The sequence below is a fragment of the Bombus flavifrons genome, chromosome 8 (genome assembly GCF_040668555.2).
Source record: "Bombus flavifrons isolate JBK064 chromosome 8, iyBomFlav1_principal, whole genome shotgun sequence".
In the NCBI taxonomy this organism is placed as follows: Eukaryota; Metazoa; Arthropoda; class Insecta; order Hymenoptera; family Apidae; genus Bombus; species Bombus flavifrons.
Window position 1 is genome coordinate 6,461,823 of NC_138449.1, and position 17,375 is coordinate 6,479,197.

At 38.9% G+C, this 17,375-nt stretch overlaps 1 protein-coding gene across 4 annotated transcripts in view; it reads right to left on the bottom strand.

Annotated features, from left to right (window-relative positions):
• Positions 1–17,375, bottom strand: part of PlexA (plexin A) — a 423,502-nt gene that overhangs the window by 301,035 nt on the left and 105,092 nt on the right. For 2 of the 4 annotated variants that reach the window (XM_069117972.1, XM_069117971.1), the window contains exon 2: positions 10,783–12,064. In XM_069117972.1, the coding sequence (XP_068974073.1) occupies positions 10,783–11,955 (1,173 nt within the window). In that variant the 5' untranslated portion in view covers positions 11,956–12,064. Of the gene's footprint in view, positions 1–10,782; positions 12,065–13,670; positions 13,730–13,994; positions 14,327–17,375 lie in introns of those variants that run through there. The other 2 variants (XM_069117974.1, XM_069117975.1) reach the window with 2 other exon arrangements.

Genomic DNA, 17,375 nt, shown 5'->3' on the forward strand with positions numbered 1-17,375 from the left:
GAACCATAGGGATATCGATGGTACATTAGGCATGTCGGCATTACGCTTTGAAGGTATAGCCGTAGGAAAATTCCGTGATCGAGTGCCGCCACAGTACCCCCTTACCAGTGATAACGTTTCTCCGGTGTTATTGCGAGAGTTTTTGACATCTGCGGATTTTTGTCGTTTTCGATGCGTGGTAAAGCGTCAACCGTTTGTTATCAAACCCGTGCAGATGTTGCGCGAAGTCTTCGATGTCGCGGTGGATACTCGTCGGTACGGTGCGGGGCGTTTGCGTACGGTCGCAGGCCTCTGTTCTTCCTCTTTTTAGTATGACGTGCTGATGGTGATGCCCATGAACTTTGCAATGGCCACATAAGTGATTGCGGATTTTGTCAATAGGTAGTCTTGACAAAATCCGCAATCACTTAGTTGCCAACCCAATATAATAGACTTCCCAGCGAAACATAAAATTTCAGTTATTGCAAAATTGGTACATCGATTAATGAAATTATAGAATCGTCCCGCAATTATGTTTTATAATTTACAATTATACAGGGTGCTTGGTAACTGGTGGAACAAGCGGAAAGCGGGTGATTCTACGCGAAAAAAGAAGTCGAAAATATAGAATAAAAATTTTCTTTTTTAATTTTTTTTCTTTTTTTAATTTTTCCATCGAGACCACGATCTGTAATGAGATCCGTTATAACGAGATTTGATAAAGTGCACGCATACCGAGCGAAAATTCAAAGTCGATTTTCTCGAAAACAAAGCCTCAAATGAAAAATTTTTATTCTATATTTTCGACTTCTTTTTTCGCGTAGAATCACCCCCTTTCCGCTTGTATCACCAGTTACCAACCACCCCGTATAGAGATGTATAGTGATATAGGAGTGTAGTAAAAACAGAAGTTTCAGTTTCTTGTAACAATTGTTGAAAAACGACAAAGATTAGCCGCTTTAAAACCTGCTATCGATATCACAACTGTTTCCAATTCTTAAAAATTATATTTTACAAAACGATTAAGTGAAGAATCTTTTAAGAATTCGCGCAACATTTATGCGAGCTTCTCAATTACACGAAATAAAGATCGCCTCCTTGCCAAGTAGAGCGACGATCGATCGATTTTCGACTTTTCAATCTCCGATCAATCTTTCTTCCGCTGAATTACGTTCGGAGTATTTCAAAAACCAAGCTGTGGTTTATAAACGTACAAAGTCAAAGACGCTTTGTCGTGTAGACGGATAAAAATGTAATTCATTTAATGGCACCTTGGCCGAAGCGTTAAAAAACAAAGTTTAAGCTGGTTTGGCTCGGTATGCTTGGCGATACAGCTTTCTTTTTTGTAAGCCGATCAAGCGGGATCACGAAACTCGTCGACACGGACGGTCTTAATTGGAGCTAATCGACAGACCACCTTTTTCACGCCGCTTGATGGCCTTTTTTATGGTTCACCAAGGATCAATGAGGTGCGGCGGACGAAAAAATCATCTACCCTCTGTTAAATCTTATCTAATCCATCAGTCGTGAACAATGGTTACACGAACGCGTGAAACATATCATTAATTCGTCATATTAACACGTTTAACACGGAAATTGCAGCGAAATATCCACCACTGATTATGTTCCGTATATATCGTACTTTTGTACAGGAAGAAATTTCTTATTAATATTAATAAATTCTAATTCTCTAATCTCTTAATAAAATCATTGCAATAGCTGTTCCATCGATATAAAATGGTACATACATGAAAGTTTCATGAACGTTAAATTGATATAAAAATTCTCAGATCATAATGACATAAGATGGTTGAGAAAGATATTTGGTCTAGATAAAAGTTAAATTCAGCTAAATAAAATTCAACGAAAAGATCGCAACAGAATATATACGTAATGATTAAAACCGGCTTCGAAAAGGAACAACGAAGAGAGAAACCTAAGAATCTTGCCGCTTTTATCAGCAAGAATAACCTTTTTGGATGATTTGAGAAATGGATTTGACAGCGAAAGAAATCGTAAATACGAGTTTAAGCTGCTATTAAGTCAGAACCTGATACCATAATGAGGCAAAATTTCTTATCTTTTATGACCACAAAGGCTAGCGCTGTATAGGAGATAATTTCTTATCGAGTTGACTAGATAACGTAGCGTATCGTTAATTTCCTTTCTAACAGGAACACGTGCTTTTACTTGTCTATGGAATTCTCTTACAGAATAGTTCAATGTGACTCAACTCGATATGCTCCCGATCACGTACAATCGTTTGCGTATTAAATTCCCATATTATTGTAACAAAATATTAGTAGCTATCTATTTATGGCTGTTTCCACTGATGATAGACACGTCTTTCAAATTCCTTCGATTATTTCTTTTATTATTACAATCTTTATTTTATTTCATTTCACTTTATTTTATTATTCTTTTCAGCGTGCTTATCCCATTTTCTTTTCTTTCCTTTTACTCTTGAAATTCTTCCGCGATAACACTGTATCGTTCTTTTTCAATGCCATTGTGGTCTCTTTGCGTCGTTGCCTTTTTTCTGCTAGAATACCCTCTTTGATAACCTCGTGTTCTTTTTATTCTTCCAATTACTTCTTTGATATTATTTTTAAATTACTACGTTAAAATTCCTTCCTTTTGCATTCTACTCCTCCCTGCATCTCTTACTGAACGTAGTAGATGCACAAGGGATGATTGAACTATTATAAAAAGTTTCGTAATTCTAAACACACGAGACGCTCAAAAAACATTCTCAACAAAACCTGAAACAAGATTCTACGAAAAATCGTGGGGAAAATACGGAATGATTAATCCCAGCCTCAAAGAACAAAGAATCGTTTTCTGGGGAAAAAACAGAAACTATGTACAGAAAACGGAGCGATCCATGGGTTGACCAGAAGGAACGTAGCCGAAGAAAAAGGTGAAGAAAAGGACGGCACTGTCCCACGGCAGCCCAGTTGTCGACCAGGCCAAACAAACAATCTTTATCTCCTTTATGGTCGTCCTTATCTCCGGCAGCTGACTCTTCTCTACAACTTTCCCGTAGCAGGTTCTGCCTTTTTCTTGCTCTACGTACGTGAACAGATCCTTTGTGTTCCACGCCGTATACTTTCTTACCGTGTTTCGTAAGAGGGGAACGAACAAAAAAAAAAAAGAAACAGGAAAAATAAAAAAAAAAGGGGGGGGAAAGAAAAAGAAGATTAAAGAAACAAGAGACTCTAGGAAGCAACGAATGAAACAAAAGAGAAGAAAGAAGGAAAAGGACGTCTGAAAGGGAAGAAGTAGAAAAGGGATCGTGCAACGTAACGTGTAGCCACGAAAATTTGAATAAATCTCTTCTCCCTCCATCATTGCAGTTCTGAATATCGTTTCGACGCTTTTCCACAAACTATACGGCCAGCTTTGCCAAGTGGTTGGGCGTAACTGAAAATTCAGTAGCAAAACCGTAGTTAATTTCACTGAAGAGAACCACTTCCTCTCGTCATCCACCCCCCTTTTAGTTTTCGAGATAATAAACCGTGCAAACGTTTTATTATGACTCATTCGTGGGAACCTTTGACATTACGCCTTATGACGCGAGACCACTTGCGTGTCTGTCGCACTTCGTGCTGGAAAAACTCATCGATCCATATTCATGTGATTCTATTTTTGAAATAAAACCCCTTTTTTTCTCATCGTGGTGACGGAGTTAAGGAAGATAAAGGCACGAGTAGCGTGTAATAATTTGTAGAATAGTTTCAGATAATTGCCGCCTGTAAAGAGAGTATATGCTCTGTACAGAGGCTGTATGGGGAGAAGCTTGTGTCAAATCTTGGCGTGGCCCCCGAATTATTGGGTTGGCAACTAAGTGATTGCGGATTTTGTGATTAGGTGGTAATGTCATTAGGTGGTTTTGTCATTACCACTTAATGACAAAACCCGCAATCACTTAGTGATTAATGACTAATGTCATTAGGTGGTTTTGTCATTACCACCTAATGACAAAATCCGCAATCACTTAGTTGCCAACCCAATAGTACGTTAATTCGTTGCACTGTAATATCGAGTGATACTGGCGGTGTAGATTATGGTTTAAATTCCACGACGACACAGTGTTCTGGTAACAAAGTATACAATTTATTTATTCAGAAATATTAGAAATTAGGCTGTCATTAAGTGGTAACGACAAAATCCGCAATCACTTAGTTGCCAACCCAATAATTCGGGGGCCACGGATTAGGTGGTAATGACAAAATCCGCAACCACTTAGTTGCCAACTCAATAGTACGTTAATTCGTTGCACTGTATATAGAGTGATACTAGCGGTGTAGATTATGGTTTAAATTCCACGACGACACAGTATTCTGGTAACAAAGTATACAATTTATTTATTCAGAAATATTAGAAATTAGGCTTTCCAATGATTTCTATCCTATATGATAAGTTCATTGATACATGGATCTATTTACGATGGATTAAACGAGAAACGATGGTTATTTAACGTGAACTAAATACAGTAATGTGCTATAACTAAGACAACCAAATGGATAATTCACAACTCACAACTAATAGTTTACAACTCATAACAACTCGGCAACTCAACTCTCCACTCCTCACAACTCGACTCTTAATTAACGACTGCCGATTAATACGTCTTTCTTCCTTAAGCATCCCTTTGTCTTTCCTCATACCCTCACCATGTACGTGTTCCATAACCATCCGGGATCATGATCACGTACGCCTTCTTCCGCGTAACTATTAGACTGAAGGACCGACGACACGTTGATGGGCCGCTTGGCCCATTCAAGTTTCCCGACCCTTTTGGCCTATCGGCACTTAGGCTTTCTCGCAACATTGTTTATAGTTCACCCGATATTTCTTAGGCAATCTGTCCACAATATTACAAAAGTTTAATATAACAGTGTTAAAAATTTGAACACGTTAGCTAGTACGCCAACTAGGTTGTGACGCTTTAACTAGCCTCATGCTAGACAGTGCTGTGTGATACAGTGCAGTATGTAATTTTCACATTGCATTTTCCGTATTAACAAGAAGATCATAATCATCGAGAATGTTCACTGCTTTATCTTTCGGGTTTCTTCTATTGGGTTGGCAATGAAGTGATTGCGACTTACTTACTTGCCAACCCAATAGTTTGTTCCTTAGCTATGAGAAACGTGGAACCTTGCACTTCTCTGATGAAACTAAGAAACTAACAAAATGCCGATTTGCTTAGTTTATCTCCTGCAAGTTGTTATATATGTTCAAAATAGAAAAAAATAACACAAAATTATACACACATAAAATTGTAATTTTTCAAAGAATCGAAATTTGTGAAAATCAAAAGAAATTCAGAACACACGTAGCCATAGAAAATCACAAGAGATCGCTTTCAAACGTTTGTCGAAATTTCTGTTCGAAACCTAATTCGCCAAATCACTACACTTCGATATTACCAGCAGAAAAGCTTCTACACGTAGAAAGGGCGAGAGGAAAACTGCTGGAAATCTGGAATTCGTGTCGAGGATTCAACGCAAAGACAGTGAACGAACGACGCGATTTCCGGAAGGCGTTGTGGAAGATCGTTTCGATTGTCCGTAGCTGAAGCGTGCGAAAGAAGCACATGACGCTTTAGTGCATCATTTCTTTGCCTTGCTCTTCACAGTATCATCCTCGAGGTTTCCGATATCACCACCTGTTACGTAAACACAAGAGCGCGGAACTCGTGGAGACACGGCCAATTGATTTACGTCGTCCGATGACGAATCGCGGCTTTCTGCGAGACTTTTTCTACCTGGCAACCATTTAACAAATCATCGACTTCCGTCTTCCCACGTGAGGGATTAGATCATCTTTCGATCGACAGATTATAATCGAATAATTCGATTCGATCGTCTTTCGTTAGATTTTCTCGAAGCTTTTCATGCCTTTTAAATCTCGTTCGTTTATTACTCTTTTTAATCTAATTTTCTTTTATTTTTCCAAGGAGAGGCTGTGTCAGGCAAGAAAATTATTGGCTATTAAAGCTATTACATAATACCTTTTAGCCGGTTCTGATAATTTCTTAATAATACTTGAAAAACTTGCTCTTCTATATAGAAGAATATTATTATCCATTAAAACAAGGATGTTGGAATAGAAGTTTTAAGATCCTTTATAGTTCCATACTGTTTTCTTTATATTTTCCTGCTGTCTCATAAAATGACGTGATCTTACAAACCGTAATTGGTTACAGTTTATGAAAATACGTGATTTCATGCCGGCGGATGTTAACGTGTTAATCTAGAAGCTTCGCATAATCACAAAATTATACTGTTCTTCCGTAATTTTCGATACTCTGTTTCTACGATTAGTAAAAATACGTAGACATTTTTTAACGAACATCACTGTTCACTTTCATTGGGATAGAAACACAAAAACATTTCTGTTTCATTTAATTTAACACTTTGACTGCTACGTTGGTCATTGGTGATCGGAGCGCTTGAACTTCTTACAATTGTAAAAATTGAGTGAAAATTGGCATTTTGAATATAACCAATAAATAGAAGATATTTTAAAATAAAAAGTGCCCCATTGAACAATTAAACATTTTTATTAGAATCATCAATAAAAAAGAAAATGAGAACAAATCTTGCATCTAACGGTGCACTGTGTTAAAACACTGGCATCCTGAGCGAAACATGTGATTTCGGCGTGGCAATCAAAGTGTTAAACTGTAATCGCCATTCTTATTTCTCTCTTCTCGCACTGTTTGTAATACTTTATTATCCCATCTCGTATATCATATACTTGCTTATCTCCATTATACCACCTGAATTAAGCTCATCGTTACGTTCTACACAAATTACATTTTTACGTAAAATTGCGCTAAGGAAACACTGCTTGGACCAAATGCCGCAAACTTCGCTAATGCACTGACCTCGGCAAATATATAAAAAGCTAATATCCCACCGCTTAATTATTCAAACCTAAATCCAGTGCACAAAATCGCGCAACTAAAACCAATGAACCCGTGTGAATAATCTCGTTTCCAAAATATCTGCTCGACGTAACATATTTGCTGCAGCAACCATTCCACGTTTACCAGTCAGCAACGTTATGGAATCACCAAAAACGACGAAAGCGAGAGAAAAAAGAACAGGAAATAGCATCTGGTGTTAAAAATCGTCAAGAAAATCTAGTCTATCGGTCTACGATCGATTTAAATCTGTGCTGTAGTAGCGCGGTGAACACGTTAAGCTGGTCGTCGGTGTTGCAACAAGATACGTACGAATTGAACAACAAGGCGCGACGTGTACGGTATGTAGCCAGGGCGCTGTGCAAAACTTTACTTTATATCCGACCCTATGTAAATGAGAAACGATCATTCAGGTCGGGTTGTAACGTGGCCGCACGAACCGATCGTGGGTGCACGTGTAAAATCGAGCAAGAAAGCACGCGCCCTGTTCTCGTGTTTCTTTCCTTAGGGGTTCTTTAAGCCCCCATGCAGCGCTGTCACGCGATAACAGGCCCGATCCCGGTTTACCGATTACCCGACTGCTAGTAAAGCAAACGTACGTTGCTTGAATGCAAATCGACACCGATGGACGAAACGGCCGGGACCGTTATCGTACGACCATGGAGCCCCAGCTAAGACCGCCAGGGCCCCGCAAAGAGGAAAATCCATTTACCGCTGATGCTCGCGATTCGTGTAATACCACTAGCGGGCAAAAAGATAGCCAAGCGACTGATAGCGTTAAGTTCTTAATGATAGCTTCGTAATTCTATAATTTTATCGAACAGCGTGTAAATACTAGCTTCTGACAACGTGACGTGTAGTAGAATCGGTATGTGGACGATTTGCTGCTTGTAGGAAACATGTGGATGACGGTAATTGATACTGAAATTGTCGACGAGTAGAGTAGCAAAGTTATACGAAAGAAATTGATATGGAAAAACATGTAACGCACGGAGAAGATTGTAGTTTGCTACGTACATTTCACAAAAATAAAGAAAAAATAAATCAACAAATTGATATTCAGAGTACCAAACAATGTACCGTTATATGTTTAGAAAATTATCTGTATTACGTTTATTCGTTGTAGGTTCGTTTTTGTAGTTTCTTAAATAAATTAGATCCATAATATTTCTATAACGATTAAACCGAGGGTTCTAGCGTTACAAGAATCTGTTTCTCTTCAAAAAAATTGAGTAGTTTCATGTAATTTTCTTGAAATGTTCGCTACCAGAACTGCACCGATCTCTCATTTCAAGGGCTAAATTTCATTAGCGACTAAATGAATTCTTAACAAGTTCTTATCCCACTTTCCATCCATTTTGCAGATATACTTCCAAACTTAATACAATACACTTCTGCACAAAAACCCTTGGAAAATATGTTTTCGCTGATAATAACTAATAAAAGAACAACTATTCTAAAGAGTTAAGAGAAAGTAGCTTTTGAAAGAACTAAATAATTTGAATCATTTTCGTTATTCCAATCTCCACGTGCAGAGAAAGATAAAATAACAAAAATGTATTGTTAGATAAATGGAGCTTGCGTTACGATTCGAGCGGCTATCGACTATGAAAGAGAAATTAGAACGCAAATTAATAACGGCAATAATCTCGATTTAAACCAACCATATTTATAAAAGGTAGGAAACACGCAAAGAATATTTTTTACGCCCGAATATTCCGCTTTTTCGACCGGTAATTTTGTTGGACAGATTTGAATATCGCACGGAACTGTTGAGGACAGACTTTATAAGCTGTTAATTAATTATTGATCTTTGTTTCAATTTTGTAGATGCGCTATCATTCAGCCGGCCCAATTTCACCAGTTATTTTGATAAATTAAAAGGCAGGCCACAGAAGCCGATTTCACGACTGCACGCTACACGTCGAATTATTAATATAGGCTTTCGAAGCAAAGCCGCGTCCAATTATCTTTATACTTCAACGTTTCACGCAGTAGTATACTACCAGTAGCGAATATCAGTATGTTCTTTTTTATCTCTGGTCAAGCTAGCGGATGTATTAATGCAACGTTCGAACATAAAAACAATCGATCACAGATTTAAATCGAAAAGACTCGATAGATAATTCGAAGAATCCAAGCTGTAGAAGCTGCAACATGGTTTAGTGATAATAATGTTCATCAAAAGATTCAAGTGAAGCCCATGTACCTGTATCTTCTAAACGCTCTTTTAATTAGTAAATAATTTATTATACTCGGAAACATTTATAATAAATAATGTCTAATATGTCTAATACGATATTGATAATAAATGAATAAATAATTGTAGGATCTTACTATAGTTAGTTTATTTACAATGGATTAAAAAGATGTTGGTTGAACAGGAAACGATGGTTGTTTAACGCGAACTAAATACGATAACATACTATAATAAGACAACTAAATAGTTAATTTGCAACTCTCATCACTAGTATACATTATATATATATCACTAACTAACACTATTATATTATTATTACATCATTAATCACTACGATACTGTATTAATGCATCATCGGCTTGCTGCTAATTGTAAGCATTCTGTTAACAACTGTTTTTCTTAATAAATAAAAGTTCGTTGTCATAAAGAATTATTTGATATTTTTATATTCCAAGGATGAATTTGAAGATTTTAATTGACATACGAACTGCGAGAGAAAAATACAAATTGGTAGCGTTATAGTGTTTCGTGTGAAATAATTGGAAATCTCTGAATAGTGGAGCTAAAATGGAATAATAATTCGATGATATCGATGATCGGTAAAACCCTGGAAACTTTATGCGTAACTTCATTGCAAGGCAATGCGTATATGATATTCGCTGAATTTAGAGAATCATGAACGTATCATTAAGAACTGAATGATAGCACGTGAGCGCTGCATTTTTGTCACAGAGTATACTTCAACTCGGCTGCCTTGACTTTGATCCTGCATCTACAACGACGCGCCATGATTTCGCTTTTATCATTGAATTCGCTTTCCCTCCCTCTTTGGATCGTCTGTTCTTGACTCGCGATTTATACCGACCAACTCGAAGCTACGAGTAAAATATGCCACTCGAACGTTGTGATTTATGCGGGATTTTGCTAAAAATGAAAGAAAAAGAAAGAGCGAAACGTCAATGGAACGTAACGTAGATAAGCGGCTGGAAAGTTGCCTAGAAAATGATACAAAGGCAAGTGCTCTATTTGGTTCTTCTTTGATTTGTAGATGTACAGGAACGATTTATAGACGTAACCATTTTTCCTAATAAGAAAAATGCTGGTAGGTAGATACAATTTTTAATGTCTCAACCGGAAGAGGCAGGTTAGTTCGTCACTCACACGTTACAACACGTGCTCCACGTGTTATATAATTTATTATACTCGGGAATATTTCTAATAACGTTGACTTGTGAATAATTTCATATACGTATATTCTGCATCGAAAGAGGAAAATTATACGACTTATCAGATATCTTAGCGCTGGAAAGATCAGCTTCGTACAAAGTTCTATTGCTTGAAACCAACGCAGCTTGCGTTCTTTCCATTACCAAGCTACCCAGTCGTAAGCAGTTAAACATTTTTCTAAACGAAAGAAACACGTCCACTCGAAAAGTCATATTCGCGCCTTATCCGACATTTCGTTCGCGGCATTTGCTATCGTAACGTTTGGCGAGCACGTGTGTTCCGCTATTACATTTTTACGATTCGTCGGAAACCTCGTTCGTAGAAAATCACTTAAACCCACGTTTCGCCTATATATATACGATTTGAAAAGTCGGCGGATGAGAGTAACGTCGATCGTAAAAGAGATCGGTGAAAGAAAAGTACAGAGAGAATCGCTCACCGTTAAGATGCACTTGTGACTCGGAGAGATGTATTCCAGCCCTCGATGACCCTCGCCGCTGAAGCACTTCTGTATATTGGTCATGAACTTCCTCCTTATGGCCTTCAACGAGTAGACACAGAGCGCGGAATGTTCCTTCGGTACGTCGCTGTGCGTGCTGTTGCTCTCCGAAAAAACCGCGAACAACACGTCGTCCTGAGCGGTGATGCCTAAATCTCCCGCTAGAACCGAGCCAGCCTTGCCGACGTACGCGGCCTGCACCAGATTATAATACGTGCCATCGTTGGTGCAGTTGATCGGTATCTCGGTGTACGAGTAGTAATGCTCGTCGTCGTGACAGACTCGAACCAGCTTCGATATGAATACCGCAGTATCGGTGTTCTTCATCTGCGTGGTCATAAAATAGCTGAAACCACCGCTGCTGAACCCGTACACATAGTTGATAGGATATCTCTCGCGCGACAACGAGTTCACGTACATCCTGGTACCGGTGGTGACGGCAGCTTCCGCGATGTTCAGCATTCTATCCTTGTCCAATGATCTGGAGCTGACCGCGGGAACCTCCGATCGGTACGGCGAGTTACCGGTGAACGTTACACCCACGTACATCACTTGCGAAACGGGTGGATTCGGTGGTCCGGGCGCGATAAACGCCACCGTGGACGCGGTAGCGTTGTTCGCTACCACGGCCTCTTTCACTTCTTGCACCACGTCCGAGATATTGTGAAGGTTTCGTACCCTGCAGGTGCCCTGGGACAAACTTCCGCACGAGATCAACCTGGTGGTCGTGTAGTCGATCACCAACGCCTTGTTCACATTGTCCACTAGCCTCGTTGGCGTTTCACGGGGACAGTCGATCATCGAACAAGCGGTCGAGTCGCCTTTTGGACCGGTAACTTCCTTTACGACGAGGCTCAAGTCTGGCGAGAGCTGATACAACCGATTCACCGCGCCCACGTAAACTCGACCGGTGTTTTTGTCCACGACCAGATGGTTCATGCGTTTCACTTCTGGATCGTGGAACCTTTGTACTATGTCGGCTGGCGTCGAACGGACCGGCAGCCGGGGAGACAACAGCACCAGGATCGACAGGAGCAGGCGAAGTTGCTGTTGATGCGACAGCATCGATCCCATCCTCGTCGATGACTCGCTGCTGCACGGGAAGACTAGCATCTTACTACTCTACTTTCTACTGCTACGCGGGACACGATCTGTCACTACTTCCTTCTTCGCTGCGCCCGAGAATTCTCGCGAAGACGTCTTCCTCGAGCCTCTCCCAGACCTGCCAACAAAACCAAAAACAAGGTTTAGTTTATATTCATGTCTTTTATTCGTCAATCAAGTAGCACACATTTTTATTGAGAAAAATAATGGTCAAACTATCACAGTATCAATTACTATTATTTGTCTTAAGAATTTGGCTTTCATAAAATTTCGCCACTTTATCAACTATTTTTAAAGGATTTATATCTTTTGACTCGACAGATCTCATCTTCATTTTCAACTACGATATATTAATATTCTGCAGTTTAATCAAGACGTGATATGAAAACCAGAGCACAAAAAGCAACGCATCCTTTGCTGCGATCTTTATATGATTTTACTGAAACTTTTAATCAGTAAGCGTGCTTATTTTCATCGTTCTATGAAAAATAAGCCAGCAGATCCGTGTCTCTTTGCCTAGACGTATTCCGATAAGAACACGCTAAAACTCCATTTTACGTTCTGCTGCATTTAAGACTTAGCATACGAAAACCGAACTACCGATCGGTAGTTTTAGTGCCGCTGTACCCATTTGCATTTTATGGAGTAACAGGGAAACGGAGCGTGAAACGCTCGTACCTGAAGTTTACACTGTAGCCGCGAGAAAGAAATAAGGAACGTTAAAGAAACGTGTGGTATTAATTTCAGATAGAACGTAAAGTCTAGGAATTTCTCCCTCGTTATCGCGTTTAGTACGCAAACGCGTGTAACCAAACGGGATAACAAGGCTCGTGTACTTTCTCGAATGTTAAAAAGAGTTAGTTAGGGAACTTAAACGACGCGTTGTAAAGTGAATATATCGTTTACGCGAACAGACGGAATCGCTGAAAGCGTATAAAGACGTCTTTAACGAAGACCGGTCTTAAATCAAAGGCACCTAGCATTTTCGCGGACGCAGACGCCACGTTTAGCGTGACTATACGGCTGTTTTACATTAATTGCGACTTAACAGCGAACCAACGACACCCTGGACACGACACACCTTACAACGCGGAATAATTGCTTCGATTATCTCTTCACACTCTTGACGAATCAAGCGTGTGCTTGCACGCGAGTGCCTTGCGAGACAACTGATATTGATAATGACGTTATTTCACTGATAAGAATGTAAACTGGAATGATAAGTGCGTTACGACTTTTATTGCTCGTACTGCAATTCCGTATCAGATCGTTCATAAAGTTCCTGGTAAAGTGCAAAGAACATTTGATGTATCTTCGTGGAAATAGCGTCTTAAATAGTAGATTTTTTAAAAAGTAACATTTTACCACCTATTGCTATACCAGCCTCACAACGTTATCGTAATTTAAAAGCCTACGTGATTAACACTTTGACTGTCACGTTGATCATATATAACCGGCCACGGTTTCTCCTGTGACGCCATGGTGATCAATTGATGACCAGAGCGTTTAAACTTCTTACGATTGTAAAAGTTGTATGAAAATTGAAGTTAGGACATTTTGAATATAACCGATAAATAGAAGATACTTTAAAATAAAAAGGAGCACTGTGTTTGCATCCATAGATTTGAGAGGTAATCTACGAATATTATTATAAACACACCTTAGAAAATAATCGTAAATGCTGCTTTATAATCATATAACTGAAGTTAGAAGTGTGAACATACCTTGCTATTATATATAGAATGAGCAAATACTGTTTACTAATATCTTCTACACGTTTCAACAATATATTCTGGACGTTTTGCCTATATATAACCGATAAATAGAAAATACTTTGAAATAAAAAGTGCCCCATTGAACAATTAAACATTTTTATTAAAACATCAATATAAAAAACAATGAGAACAAATATTGCATCTAACGGTGCACTGTGTTTGCATCCATATTTTTGAGGGGTAATCTACGAATATTATTATAAACACACGTTAGAAAATAACCGTAAATGCTGCTTTATAATTATATAATTGAAGTTAGAAGTGTGAACATACCTTACTATTATATATAGAATGAGCAAATACTGTTTACTAATATCTTCTACACGTTTCAACAATATATTCTAGACGTTTTGCTTACGACGAAATAACAAACGCGAATGGTTTGTTGAAATAAACGAAGCCTTGTTATAATATGTCGCTATCAACTGTTACCAAGGCGCCACGATGGTCACCCGTGACCGCCAATAAGATAAACGATCCATTGGGGAAGAATGTTGTCTTACATCATCAATTTATTATTATTTTGCCATTATATGCTTCGAATAATAAAAATACTCCCGTGGCGTCCTGAGCGAAACGTGTGATTTCGGCGTGGCAGTCAAAGTGTTAAGGAGGTTCAAGGCGAACAAGACGGACCTAAAAGTAACGATGCTATCGACAGATAGAATACCATGGAAGATTAACAATGTCAGTAAAAATAAAGAGCAATCTAAAAGCCGAAAAATGCTTAACCAGCAGGAGGAGCTCGAACGCAAAAACTAAAATCAGACGTAAAAAAAAAAAGACAACAACTTAAACGCAGAAACGTGTAGAGATGAAAACAGGTAGAAAATTCCTTTCCCTTCGAGAAGGCCTGTGTTATCCACGATAATTACTCGAGCACGCGATCGGAAAGGCTTCGTCGTTTGAAAGTTCACGTAGGACTTCTTAAAAGTCACTGCACGGAAAAGAAAAGGTGAGAACACGAGGGCAAAACCATGTAAAGAGAGAAAGGGAAAGAGGGGGGGGGGGAGAGATAATAGAAAAAACGGAAAGGAAGGTATCTAACAATTTATCGACTAGGGAAACCAGGTGCCTTTGAATCGGAACCCTAACGCATATTCCTCTTAACGAAATGAAACGCCTGACTTTGTGCAGGACGCGACGAAGTACGTGAGAAAGAAAAAAGAAAATGAAAGGAGAAAAACGTTGTATACCAGGGGAGAAGGAAGGGAGTGGATGGAGAACCAGCCGGAGGAAGGGAAAGCTGTTTCTTCTGCTCGTTCCTTCTTATCGCGACGTAACGGTAACGTTCAATCGCAACAAAAACTTTCCTTATTTTCCGAACACCCATCTCAGGGCCTGTCGGGGCTCCCTTCTGCAACACGTCAATTCCAGTTTATGGGTAGAGGCGACGAAGGAAGTGGAAGTCTACCGTGTGCTCCGTGTGTCCTGCCTTCCTTACTTTACACGTACGTCTTCTCGTAATTGTAATTGACGACGTTGTAACAATGATTTGTGCTTTGATTGAAAAGTAGGTTTTACGAGTTGTTTTCAGCAACGCACCGCTGAAGCATGGAAATGGGAATTTGGCGCGGACGTTTATTACAAGCGACCGAGGTACAGAGATGCGAACAGGCAATGAATATTTGAGGTTAGGGTGAGAAAGAAAGTTTCAGAGAATATGAGACTGAAGAATCTGTTCCGCGTAGTTTGGCTGAAATGGGTGGAAGAGATTGTAAAATGGAAGAAAGGAACATGCGTACACGAAGGTGCACAGTCGCGTGAAAGACGCAAAAGAAACGGAGAGTGCAAGTTGTTCCGTGTTGTCCAGTCATTTTCTGCTTTAAGCTTATTTTATATGGTATTTTCCATTGCAGTATATTTAACATCCTCGACACGAACGTTAAATAAAGTCAACGATACTCTATTCTGACTTTCGCGTTTTCTAATTTGTTATTCTATCGAATTATACGAAATTTTATTTTGTAATAAATGCTATAAAAGGTCTTTTCGTTCGATTCTTCGCATTATCACCATAAGATAAGCATTCTGAGAAATACCAGCCCCTATCGATTCATGATTTAATATACTGTATGTATATTTAACATTTCAATACACAGGTTTGTATTCTTGTTTGATGTCGAACTATCTTCCCACGATATAGGGGACAGATAACAAATAAAATTCTTACAGTTGAATTTTACCTTATATGCCAACTGTACGAGTGCGAATAAAAGTGCTTATCGGATAAAAATGAGTCATTGATTGGCGAGTGACGACTAGTGATTAGCCGAGTTCGAAAAATGAAAAATCCATCGCTCCTGGGGAACCGATAAGCAGAATTCAAACACATTCCATGAATATGACGTTAATGTGAAACAAGGTTTCCGTTATCAAGCTATATATCTAGAAAGACATGATTGCACATTTTTGTGTTCAGATATCACGTTTCCGTTCGAAAATTAATCTGCCAATCAATACAGCAATCGACATTCTGACAAAAAGCGATGAGACAGATATCACGAGCGAAGCTTCATTTTCAATCCGTTTTTAATACGAAACCCGGATACAGACAGAAGAAAGTCAGCAATTAGAAGCTAATTTCTTTATGAAATTAAACGAACAATTGCGATGAACTACACGTAAAACAAAGGAATTTAATTTTCCAAGGTAGGCAGCAGATGAACGTTTACAGGAAGACGAAACGGAAAATGAAAAATTTCGGTTTGGTACTTCAGCATCGATATTTTCAGAATCTAGACGTTTAACATTAAAATTTAATCCGCAATTAGCAGAAATTACGAATAATTTTGGCAAAAGTTCAAACTATATTTCCGTATAATTAGTCATAATGAAGTTGTTCAAGTACGAATGACAGATGCAATTAGAAACGTCGATACCAATAATCACGAAAAACAGTTATTGTTTGATGGAAGTAACGCTGGACATTAGGGAAATTTCAGAAGCCACAAACTCTCGTGTATAACAAATCTAATTATTCTATTCGATGTAATATTATAGAAAGGTAGTCCATAGCATGTAATTTGTAACTTGCCAATTTCGTGGAATTACACAACAGAATTTTATACGAAAATCCGATAAGTGAATTATTCAGGACAAGAAACATGGTTAATTACATTAAATTATATTACGATAAGCTGAACCACTTCAAATTCCAACAACCAAGTACCCATTTCTATACCTTCACTGAAAGAGTTATTTATTATTGTAGCAAAAATATCACAAAACTGCTTCGGATCTGCATTCCTCTTTGTCAAAATATATAGAAAAATTTCGAGTATTCGTGTGTTTAAGCGTTTGATTGTTAAAGAAGCGCAATCAATTTTTTCCAGGCGAACAAAATGGCAGAACGGTTCTCCTTCGCCCAAGGGTTGAACATCGTATCGGAACGCGGTAAACGATCGAACGCAGACCGCGCACGCAGTTCCAATCTTACTCACGGAACATCCTATACGGCGTCGCGTTTCGTCCTTTTCGTACGAAGAGATGAAGGTAAACGCGGTGTTTCGAGCCTCGTACGAAGAAGCACGCAACGATCGAGCAACGTGGAAAGAGGATCGCGGCGGGTTATCCGACAAGCAGATAAGCATCGCGAGATATCCAGGAACGCGCGGTTCCACATAGAAGGGGAGCCAAGTAGCGGCAAGTATG